At 41.3% G+C, this 12879-nt stretch overlaps 1 protein-coding gene across 1 annotated transcript in view; it reads right to left on the reverse strand.

Moving 5' to 3' along the window:
* Positions 1-2867: 2867 nt before the first annotated feature.
* LOC311629329 (thioredoxin domain-containing protein 3-like) overlaps positions 2868-12879 on the reverse strand; it is a gene marked incomplete at both ends in the record, with an annotated part of 70640 nt that continues 60628 nt past the window's right edge. Inside the window, 3 exons of the mRNA XM_084897303.1 lie at positions 2868-3114; positions 4908-5052; positions 5871-6022. Of these exons, the coding sequence (XP_084753429.1) occupies positions 2868-3114; positions 4908-5052; positions 5871-6022 (544 nt within the window). The remainder of the gene's footprint in view (positions 3115-4907; positions 5053-5870; positions 6023-12879) is intronic.

Below are 12879 nucleotides of genomic sequence, written 5' to 3' on the forward strand. Positions count from 1 at the left end.
TTTATAGCTGCCTACTCTACCATTTTGCTGATGTCATTCCAGTGGAGCCTTCTTAGCTCTGCTACACTGAGGGCCTGATTTATTCTCAATTCAGATGCCTACATTCCCCACATGAGCAAAACAGAACTCATGGTATTTCCTTCTTTTTCTTTTTTGGATCTCCTATCTTGGAATGGTTCAAGCATGTCATCAATTACTCAAGCCAGGAAGCATTGTCTTTTCCCATTTATTTGATAGAGTGGTGGTCAATCATAAGTCCTGTGGATGCAAGTCAGCCTTTTAAGGATTCTCTGGTCATTCCACTTATTGCTAACTCACGATTTCTACAGATTGTTATCTTCCACTTTGATTACTGCAATGCCTCCTGCCTGGGTGGTTTGTATCTCATTCTTCCTCACCATCTCCTATATGCATCTGCTCAAAGCACTCTGATTTTCTTTTATCTCCTTCTTTTAGAGTTCTGAACTCCTTTAGGACAAGGACTTTGTGTATTCAGCCCTGCAACAGTGTTCAGCATATACCATGAGTTGAATAAATGATTCTTGAGTATGTGAAACAGTCTCACAATTCTATCCCTTAGAATGATATGAACTAGTATAGTAGACATAGTAAAAGCAACCATCAAAATGTCCTTATCCTATCTAATAAAGAGGGAATATGCTAATTGACCATCACATACTCACAAGATGGCAGTGTTCACAGCCACAAGATGGCAGCGCCCAGTCCCCTCAGCCCTGCCTCCTGCAACCAGAGTCCCCCAATCCCCTCAGCCCCACCGAGGAAGGCAGTTGGAGATAATTGGGCCAGCAGGGAAGCAATTGTCAATCAGGCCAGCAGGGGAGTGGTGAGGGGGCTATCATAATGCTGTCAGGCAGAGTGGTTCGGAGCAATCAGGCAGGCGGGGTGAGTGGTTAGGAGCCAGCAGTCGAACATCCCAGATTGGAGAGAATGCAGGCTATACTGAGGGACACCCCCAAACCCTGTGCATGAATTTCAAGTACCAGGCCTCTAGTATATGTATAAATATCAAGATGCACCCATTTAGAAACTTTTAAAACTAAATTCACTTTCTTGCTTCCTTACTTTTGATTTTGAAAATCCTACACTTTATTCAAGATCTATCACATCTCTTACCTTCTCAAGCTCCTACCCATCAAATACACCTGTCAATTCAGCATTGTATTTTACACTAATTTGAAGTCCCTGATACTATTCATAATGCTCTCCTCATAAAGAGAGAGAGAGAGAGAGAGAGAGAGAGAGAGAGAGAGAGAGAGAGAGAGAGAGAGAGAGAGAAATGTGCAAATATTAGGATAAATCTAACCAAGTTATTAGATGCTACAAACAGAATGTAGTTGCACAACCCAAGTTATTCACCACTGTCATGCTTAATAATGTACTGTCTTGCCGAAACTGGTTTGGCTCAGTGGTAGAGCATCGGTCTGCGGACTGAAAGGTCCCAGGTTCAGTTCCGGTGAGGGGCATATACGTTGGTTGAAGGCATATCCCCAGTAGGGGATGTGCAAGAGGCAGCTGGTCGATGTTTCTCTCTCATCGACGTTTCTAGCTCTCTGTCTCTCTCCCTTCCTCTATGTAAAAAGCAATAAAATACATTTTTTTTAAAATTAAAAAATAATAATGTACTGTCTTATGGTGGTGGTTACAGTTAGATAGTTTTTTGTGAGATTTGTCTCCCACTACATTTGCATCTCCCTGAATGTATTACCCTTCATTCAACCAGTGTTCTATTATCCAAAATCCCACAGTACAAGCAGATATACAATACGTATTTTCTCAACATAAGTGTTTATAGGTTGTAAAATCATGCTTTAGTCCATCTATAATAATAAAAGCATATGTTAATTAGACCAGATGTCCTTCTGGACATCCTTCTGGATGGCCTTCAGACAAAGCCACTCGAGCAGGGGCTGAGCCCCTTGCACAAATTTCACGCATCAGGTCTCTAGTAATTAAATAAGACTTATGGAGTGAGCAGTACTATGCCAGAATCTACTTTTATTTTTGCATTGAATGTGTTGATACAATGTTCTTACATCTAGAGAAAGCATAGACTAAATGACACTATTAAGGGAACGATGTACACTTTTCCCCCTGAGGAACCTGAATGGGTGTGGAGGGATTTCTCCATTTCACGGTGCTTTCCCATTATGCTCAGGGGATGGAGTCTCAATTTGGCTCATCCAGCTGGAGACAACACTGCACATGTGAAGAGTCTGGACGGTCATATTGAAGCCAGCCTCCAAAGCCATATATGTGTACAACTGAGAGGCTGCTCTTTGAAAAGAAAGAAAGAAAGTTTGATGGCAAAAGTCTCCTATCTTATACTCCACTTCCCACATTGCCCAGGATAGAAAAGTTTTCCATCAGTAACTAAGCAGATTCAATACACATGCTCCCCAAATAAGTAGCTCTTTGCCAAGGATTAGAAATGACTGGCTTTTGCTTTATGATTCCTATCATATCACCATATATCACCCACAGGTAGTTAGTAGGTTCCAAGTTTCCAAATAATGAATAGAGGTGAGGCTGCTTAATGAAACCTTGGCAATTCAAAGAGGAGAAATGGAGGGGAGTCAAGGAGAGGGACTTCATGAGACTGTCCTGAGACATGACACCAATAGCTTGCAACCCCAAGGATATCTTGCTTACTCCACTATGTCCCAGGTCCCTGCACAAGGTTTGGCTTTGAGGCTTCAAGGTTGCTGTGCAGCAATGTAATATATCTGGCAGGAAACAGTTTAATTCAGGAACATATGTATGTTCTGATCAGAACAAACTTGTCCTAGACCCAGTCACTGTAACGACCAAAGGAAAGGAAATAACAGTTATTAAAGAGGTACTGTACTTTAGTGTTCCGCGGGATACTCAGGATTCTCAGGAACAATCTCTTCAAATATATTCTGAATTGCTTGCACTGCCTCAGCGACATTAGTTGATCCATGGACAGCATTTTTCAAAGTGCTTGTTCCAAACTGGGCTCGGAGAGAGTCTGGGGACAACAACTTTGCTTCATTCGGGTCTGTGGGACCCATCAATCGTCTCCAGTCTGTAATAGCATTCCACTTGCTCAGAACCATGACCAAAGATGGACCCCTGCAAATAACAGTGCTTTCAGAAGACTTGGGCCACTTAAGACTGTACAGATTGCATACGTGGCTAGAGACAGAATGCCACAACTTCATCCAGAGAGCTTTTCCTTATTCTTTATACTAATTAGTGTGATTTAATGCTCTCATTTTTGTTTGTTTCAAGGCATAGTAAAATGCTGGTAGAAAAGGGCCATGGTTTAATTCTATAGGTATAGTCCAGGCACTGTTCCAAGTATCTTCAATGTATCAATTTTTTAGCCCTCACAGCAAACATAAGAGTTAGGTACTATTATCATGCCCATCCTATCTAATAAAAGAGTAATATCCAAATTGACCATATCTCTACTACATCCACAAGCCACGCCCACCAGCCAATCAGAGCAAGTATGCAAATAAACCCAACCAAGATGGCTACAGCCATAGAGAGCAGGAGGCAGGCTTGGGTTTCCCCAGCAATGGAGGAAGCCAAGCTTTCTGCCTGCCTTTGCAAACCCAAGTCTCGCTTAAGGCTACAAAGTTTCAATTATAAAAAAGGTAAACAAATTCCAACAGAAATGGCTGCAGCCAGAGAGCAAACAGGAAGCTTGGCTCCGCTCCAGGCTACAGAGTTTCAATTATAGAAGATACATAAATCCCAGATACAGGGCCTCCACTTTGGTCACCAGGGACCATGGCAGGCCTGAAAACCATCACAGGCCCCTCGCCTAGGCCACCCCACACCCCAAGGGAACCCCCACCTTGACCCAGGACACCCTTCAGGGCAAACCAGCCGGCCTCCACTCATACACTAGGCATCTCTCTTATCTAATAAAAGAGTAATATGTAGATTGATCATTATTCCAACAAACAAGATGGCCTCCCCCAGGTTATCAAAGATCCTGCCCCCATATGAACACAAGATGGGCACCACAGATGACCAGCAGGGGAGGGCAGTTGAGAGGGATGAGGCCTGCAAGGGAGGGCAGTTGTGGGCCATCAGGAAGTAGGGGAGGGCAGTTGGAAGGGACCAGACCTGCAAGGGAGGAAGTTGGGGGCAATCAAGTCTGCAGGGGAGGGCAGATAGGGGTGACCAGGCTGGCAGAGGAGGGAAGTTGGGGGTGATCGGGCCTGCAGGGAAGGGGAGTTGGGTGGGACCCAGGCCTGCAGGGGAGGGCAGTTGGGGGGAACCAGGCCTACAGGGGAAGGCAGTTAGGGGTGACCAGGCCTGCAGGGGAGCAGTTAGGCATCAATCAGGCTTGCAGGGGAGTGGTTAGGGGGTGATCAGGCTGGCAGGCAGACAAGCAGTTGGGAGCCAGCAGTCCTGGCTTGTGAGAAGAAAGTTCGACTGCCCGTTTAGGTCGGATCCCACCAGGATCGGGCCTAAATGGGCAGTTGGACAGCCCTAGAGGGGTCCCAGATTGGAGAGGGTGCAGGCTGGGCTAAGGGACACCCCCCTCTCCGTGCATGAATTCCATGCACTGGACCTCTAGTTTTACATATAAGAAAATAAGATAGAGATAAAGTACATTGGCAACCAGGAAATTAAACCCAGATAGCCTCTATATCTAATGTGAAGACCTAAATTTAAAAAAAAAAAAAAAAGGGAAGGAAGGAGAAAGGAAGGAAAAAAGGAATAAGGAGAGGAAAGAGAGAAAGATATGGAGGAAAGAAAAGAAATAGGAAGGAATGAACACAAAATATTAATAAGGTGTCTTTTCATGAATGAGATTAGATTAAATGTTTTAATTAATTTTTTTCTCTTTCTACAATGAACATTTACTACCTTATAATACAAAGAACTACATTTCAGAAACTTACGCAGCCAATATCTCCAATACACTGTTATAAAAATTTTTATGTGTTATTTTATAATAAACTTTGTCAGCATGCTCTTTGAGTAGCAGAATTTCCTTTATTCGTATTATTTCAAATCCAGCTTCTTTAATACGGCGTAAGATCGCCTCTAGAGAAAACAGATATTTGCAAATCATACAGATTGCCTCCATTTTACTCCATGTTCAAGTAGATGGAAATAACTAAGGATGGTGATAGTTTTACTTGCATACTGTGATTTTAAAAACCAAAACTAGCCAAAACAGGTTTGGCTCAGTGGTAGATCGTCGGTCTGTGGACTGAAAGGTCCCAGGTTCGATTCCGGTCAAGGGCATGTACCTTGGTTGTGGGCACATCCCCGGTAGGGGGTGTGTAAGAGGCAGCTGGTCGATGTTTTTCTCTCATCGACGTTTCTAGCTCTCTATCCCTCTCTCCTCCTCTCTGTAAAAAATCAATAAAATATATTAAAAAACAAAACAAACAAACAAACAAAAAAACCCAAAACTATGCTAACCTAAATTGAACTTAAAAAGCACCAGACTGTCATTCAGAAGAACTTTAATATGTTATTGTAGGTGCTTCATTTCTGAGATGCATCTTTTCTGAAACATCGAGTGGACTAGGAAAGTGGGAGAGGAGGGGACCAGCTCCTGTGCTAAAAGTTAAGACATGTTTCACTCTGTGCTACCGGTCCCAAGAAACTTCTTGCTAGATTGAAATTGAAGATTAGAGCCAATCTGAACTCTTCTTCCTGAAGTAGAAGGAAACTATTGAGGGAATTAAATAATGTAAATCTTGTCAAAGTTGCACCCACAGCTTAAACTTGGGGGGCTATATTCTGACTATATTAAGAATTGGCATTATTCCTTCAACTTTCCTGTAGTTTGAAAATTTTTTCACTAAATTTGAAGAAAATTTATACATTGGCTTTCATTTTTAAATATTTACCTCTTTGTTCGGGTGTTACGTGAGGTTTAATCAGTGCTAAAGTTTTTTGAGGAGGAAAGAAATACTGGATGTCCCTCTCAGCAGCTTCTAATGAGTCACTTCCATACAACTGGTTGATAGGCAAACTTCCCATTGCAAATTGTACACACAAACTTTGGAAAAGAAAACAAGTTAAAAACAGTTATGGTATAATAACATAACATAACATAACATAACATAACATAACATAACATAACATTAGTACAATATAACAGTATTTATATAAATTGTTCAAAATTATCAAGCAAAAGCAACTCATCCCTGATCTAGGCATAGTTAAAAAGTAATTAATTACAGAGTGGTCTGGGAATACTACTTTATTCCAAGGATGTAATAGTCTTTAGAAAGAAAGAAAATAAAGACATAAGTAAAAGGAAGGGAGGGAGGGAGAGAGGGTATAGACATTTAAATAATCCTGATAATGGAGATTGACAGATAACTGTGAATGGAGGAATGGATGCCCTAACACAGTGACAAAGCATAATCTATAGAATCCTGATCACTAAATAGTATCAAACACTATTAGCATTTGACTCTATACCAAAGATTCCAAACTAAACTTTAAATCAAGGAGAAAATGCAATGGAACCTTCCCAGGAAGCCATTGCAATTAGACAAGAAGAGGAAATAAAAGGCATCCAAATTGGAAGAGAAGAAGTAAAGTTATCCTTATTTGCAGATGACATGATATTGTACATAAAAAAAACCCCAAAAGACTCCATTAAAAAATTAATTGACTTAATAAATGAATTTGGCAATGTAGCAGGATACAAAATTAACACCAAGAAATCCATGGCATTTCTGTACACCAACAATGAAATTACAGAAACAGAGACTAAAAAAGCAATTCCATTTACCATCGCACCAAAAAAATTAAGATACCTAGGAATAAATTTAACCAAGGAAGTAAAGGACCTATATGCGGAAAACTACACGACACTGAAAAAAGAGGTAGAGGAAGATGTAAAGAGATGGAAGAACATACCATGTTCATGGATTGGTAGAATCAACATCATCAAAATGTCCATACTTCCTAAAGCAATCTATAGGTTCAATGCACTCCCCATTAAAATACCAACGGCATATTTCACTGGCCTAGAAAGAACTCTCCTAAAGTTCATTTGGAACAATAAAAGACCCCAAATAGCCACAGCTATCCTGAGAAAGAAGAGTAAAGTAGGAGGAATCTCAGACTTCAAACTGTATTACAAAGCAACTGTTCTCAAAACAGCCTGGTACTGGCACAAGAACAGACATATAGATCAATGGAATCGAATCAAGAATCCAGATATCAACCCAAATCACTATGCTCAATTAATATTTGACAATGAAGGCACGAATATACAATGGAGTCAAGACAGTCTCTTCAATAAATGGTGTTGGGAAAATTGGATACATGCAAAAGAATGAAACTAGATCACCAACTTACACCATACACAAAAACAAACTCAAAATGGATACAGGACTTAAACATCAGAAGGGGGCCAAGACCGGTTTGGCTCAATGGATAGAGCGTCGGCCTGGGGACTGAAGGGTCCCAGGTTCGATTCCGGTTAAGGGCATGTACCTTGGTTGCAGGCATATCCCCAGTAGGGGGTGTGCAAGAGGCAACTGATCGATGACTCTCTCTCATCGATATTTCTGGCTCTCTGGCTCTCTTCCTTCCTCTCTGTACAAAATCAATAAAATATATATAAAAAAATAATAAAATAAAATATTAAAAAAAAAAAAGAAGAGAAACCATAAAAATACTAGAAGCATCCACAGGCAGCAAAATCTCAGACACATGCCAAAAGAACTTCTTCACTGATACTGCTCCTAGGGCAATGGAAGCTAAAGAGAAAATAAACAAATGGGACTACATCAAAATAAAAAGCTTTTTTACAGCAAAAGAAACTATCAACAAAACAACAAGAAAGCCCACTGTGTGGAAGAACATATTTGCAAATGTTACCACTGATAAAGGTTTAACCTCCAACATCTACAGACAGCTTATACAACTAAATTAAAGGGAGATGAATGATCCAATTTAAAAATGGGCAATGGACCTAAATAGAATATTTTCAAAAGAAGACAGAAGGAAGGCCAAAAGGCACATGAAAACATGCTCTAAGTCACTAATTATCCCAGAGATGCAAATCAAAATAACAATGCAGTACCATCTCACACCTGTCAGAATGGCCAACATCAACAAATCAACAAACAACAAGTGTTGGCGAGGTTGCGGAGAAAAAGGAACCCTCGTGCGCTGCTGGTGGGAATGCAGACTGGTGCAACCACTGTGGAGAACAGTGTGGAGTTTCCTCAAAAAACTGAAAATGGAACTCCCATTTGACCCAGTAATCCCACTCCTAGGAATATATCCCAAGAAACTAGAAACACCAATCAGAAAGGATATATGCACCCCTATGTTCATAGCAGCACAATCTACAATAGCTAGAATCTGGAAACAGTCTAGGTGCCTGTCAGCAGATGATTGGATTAAAAAAATTATGGTACATCTACACAATGGAATACTATGCTGCCATAAAAAAAGAAGGAATTCTCATCATTTGCTGCAACCTGGATGGAAGTGGAGAACATCATGCTGAGTGAAATAAGCCAATCAATGAAAGAGAAACACCACATGACCTCACTCATTTATGGATATTAAAGAACATTATAAACTGATGAACCAAAAGATAGATATAGAGACAGTAAAGCAACAAGCAGACTGTCAAATTACAGTGGGGAGGGTAGGGAGATCTGGGGGAGATAACAGATCAACCGAAGGACTTGTATACATGCATATAAGTACAACCAATGGACATAAAACTCTGGGGAGGGAAGGTATGTATGGGAGGGGGGAGGGGCAATGTTAAAATATGTACACAGATAATAATTTAATAAAAAATAAATAAATAAATAAATAAATAAATAAATAAATAAATAAGAATCAGTAGTGCCCTAGCTGGTTTGGCTCAGTAGATAGAGCATCAGCTTGTGGACTGAAGGGTCCCAGGTTCAATTCCAGCCAAGGCCACATTACCAGGTTTTGGGCTCAATCCTCATTAGGGGGCATTGCAGGAGGCAGCTAATCAACAATTCTCATCATTGATCTTTCTCTCTCTCCCTCTCCTGATGGTCCTGGACAATTCATGTTGTGTTAAATAATTTGTCTGGTTCTGTTTCTGTACAATAGATAAATATATATCTCTTAAGTCAATTGTTCCTTGATGTTTTTTGTTTCCCCTTTTTTCTGTCTTTATCTGTCTATGTATGTATGTATCTATCTATGTATATTTTAACAGAGAAGATGCACGCTGTTCATTGTATTTTCTGCCTTTTACAAACACTTTTGAGCAGCCAATCATCAAAATCCAGTGATGGTGAATCTTGTTTATTTATTTATTTTTTATTTTTTTTAATAAATCTTTATTGTTCAGATTATTACAGGTGTTCCTCTTTCCCCCCACTTTCCCCATAGCTCCCCTCCACCTGATCCCCAACTCCACCCTATGCCCTTACCCCTCGCCCCTGTCTTCATCCATAGGTGTAAAATTCTTGTCCAATCTCTTCCCTCACCCCTCAGACTCCCTTCCCCCTGAGAATTGTTAGTCCAATCCCTTTCTATGTCCCTGATTCTATTATATTCACTAGTCCATTTTGTTCTTCAGATTTTTTATTCACTTGATTTTTAGGTTCACTTGTTGGTACTGTAGGAATGTATTTTATGTCTTTTTGTTGTTCATAATTTTTACCTTTACTTTTTTCTTCTTCTTCCTCTCCTTAAAGAATACCCTTCAGCATTTCATGTAATTCTGGTTTGGTGTTGATGAACTCCTTTAACTTTTTCTTGTCTATGAAGCTCTTTATCTGACGTTCAATTCTGAATGATAGCTTTGCTGGGTAGAGTAATCTTGGTTGTAGGTTCTTATTGTTCATCATTTTGAATATTTCTTGCCACTCCCTTCTGTCCTGCATAATTTCTGTTGAGAAATAAGCTGACAGTCCTATGGGTACTCTCTTGTAGGTAGCTAGCTGTTTTTCTCTTGCTGCTTGTAAGATTCTCTCTTTGTCCTTTGCCCTTGGCATTTTAATTATGATGTTTCTTGGTGTGTCCCTCCTTGGATTCCTCTTGTTTGGGGTTCTGTAAATCTATTTCTTTTACCAGGTAGGAAGAGTTTTCTGTCATTATTTCTTCCATTAAGCCTTCAATATCCTGCTCGCTCTCTTCTGGCACCCCAAAAATCCGGATGTTGGTATTCTTTAAGCTGTCCCAGAGGCTCCTTACACTATCCTCACACTTTTGGATTCTTCTTTCTTTCTGCCTCTCTGGTTGGGTGATTTTTTCTTCCTTATATTCCAGATCTTTGGTTTGATTCTTGGGATACATTGATCTATAGTTGAGTTTCTGTATATTCTTTATTTCAGAGATTGTATGCTTAATTTCTGACTGGTCTTTTTCCTTTTTTTTTTTTTTTTTTTTTTTTTTTTTTTTTTTTTTGGTATTCTCTTTACTGTCCTTGAAGGTCTCACCAAGCTTCTTGGAGGTCTCATCAAGTTTCTCAAAAGTTTTTAGAAGATTCTTGAGTAATCTTTAAATGTGATTCTGAACTATGTGTTGTCCAGTAGTTTACTTTCCTTAATCTTTCCCATTCGTGACATGTTTCTGTGTATCCTCATTTTGGCTGATGGAGTGGATTTGTGTGGTAGGTGACCCATAGGGTCCAGTAGTTCAGCTTCCCCAATCACCTGAGGTGGTCGCTTTTGGTATATCCCTTTGTGGGCTGAGTGCAAAGTCTTGGTATAATTAAGCCTTGTTTGCTGTTGGTACACTGGGAGGAATTGATCTCCAGGCCAATTGTCTGTGAGGACCCGCTCTGTCTATAAAGGAAGAACTGCTGCACTGGAGACAAGGTTTGTTTCAGTGGGGCTTTGGTGCTCACTGAGTCCGTCTCCCGAATGTGTCACTTATGGGTGTGAGGGGTTGAAACTGACCACTAGGAACACTGGCTTCTGGATCACCAATGGGGTCCAGTTCATTTGCTTGGGACTTGGCAGTTTTGTGGCTGGAGCTTTGTTGCTGGAGCTGCAGTTTATTTCATTAAGCTGCCACAATACCAGCCATTTATATGCAAAAGCAGCTGTGAGGTGCCTGGGTGGGTCTGTAGAATCTGCAGGCTGGGCCTCAGGGCAGGGTCTCAAGGTGGGGCGGGGCCTCAGGGTGGGGTGGGGTCTCAGGACTTCACTAGGTTGGGGCGTGGCTAACAGCAAAGGCTATCCAAGCCAACCCCCCCCACTCCTCCCACTTTTCCAAGTCCTCACTTCCCTGTGATCCAGCTCAGTAAACAATGATTGCTGCCTGCACCTCTGCAAGAGTTGCCCTCAGCTTCTCCCAATAGGCATCTGGGTCCCCCACGTGACCCCAGAAACTTAATTTCAAAGTGATAGGGAGCTTGTTTCCTTTCTGGTTGAAAAGAAAAACCGCATGCCCAGTCTCCTGCCACCAGACAAATTCGCCACCAGCCCGATTCCAGTGCCTCCATACCTAGGCTCCTCAGTTTTTCAGCACTTGCACTCCTTTCTCTTTCAGCCAACGTTCCCATGGTTTTGGATGATAGATGTCCTTTATATTAGTTTTAATTTTTAAATTGTGGGAGCAACAGACGAGTTGCTCACCTACACCGCCATCTTGGTTTCTGAATCCTGTTTATTTAATAGAGCCACATCACTAGAAACCTGGCTTTCTAGCTTCACCTTCAAGACTCTCTTTGTACCTCTCTGGTTTCAGTGACCCATTTTTTATTTATCCAACATGACCTTCCCACTCGGGCCTTGATTCTTGCCCTTCCCACTCAGACCTTGACTATTCTCTCACCCTTATATTCGTGGCCTAAGTTCCCTGGAGCCTGTGCTAGCCAGGGATGAGGAATTTGCACAATGGTTGACAAAACAGCTTAAATTATCACCAGCACTTATTCCATTCAAGGAAGAGGATTACAACCAGCCCCTCTGTTACACTGTTAGACATGATTATTGGAAAAAAATGTGCATACATTTGTAAGTGTGAGTTTGTGCATGTGTAAGGATAGCATGGTGGGGTTACTATTGTATATTTATCTTTTATGAAAGTGACATAATTTCAGATGAAGCACTGCAGAGTGCAAAATCTGATCCTTGGGTGCAGAAAAGGGACAGAGCTCTGTTGACAGTTATCTCTCAAAAAACCTGAAAGACCTGGGTGGAACCAATGAAACTGGAAAAGGGGAACCAACCCAATAGAAAGGTCAGGATTAGTTGTGGCAAGATGGGGATTCTAGGGCTCTGGATGGGAATCCTCACAGCACCAGTGGAGTGGGAGAGGCAGTCAGTGGGTGCCTCCACCTGGAGGAATGTCTCTGCTGGTGCGCTCCCTCCACACCTGGGACCACAGCTGCTAGAAGAGTGTGCCTGATGTCATAGGCTTTGTGTTGAGAGTAGTTCCTCTCTCTCTCTAATGCCATGCATTCAATTCCAGGCAGCATTTCATTCAGAGGATCTATGACACTCTGCTCACACTACTGACAGTGTTCAACCCACATTATCCTTGATAGTTATTTTCTGGTTCAGCAGCAAAGACATAAGTGAGTAGGGCTAAACAGGGGATAAAAGGTGCCCATTCACGACAAGCAGCCTCAAGATAACCTGCCCCCCCCCCCAAAAAAAAAATAATTATTTCCAGGTTTATGTAAATGAGGTTTCATAAGTGTGGTTATTGCGGAAACAAATGTGTCTAGTTTGCTGTGCCCGGTAGAGCACCTCTATTCTTGCTCAGGTGAAGTGAGAGCCTTTCTTCCCTATGTTGAATCCTGCTCTGCATCTGGCACAGAGAATTCAAGCAAATTACAATTCAGTTCGTTTCCATAGCTACCTCCCAAGAATGTAGATGCCTGAGATACTATCCACCTCCCTCAGGTGATAGCAAGCCTAAAAGCTAAGGTAGAAAATA

The sequence above is a fragment of the Pipistrellus hanaki genome, assembly GCF_964339955.1.
Source record: "Pipistrellus hanaki genome assembly, chromosome: 10".
Taxonomy (NCBI): Eukaryota; Metazoa; Chordata; class Mammalia; order Chiroptera; family Vespertilionidae; genus Pipistrellus; species Pipistrellus hanaki.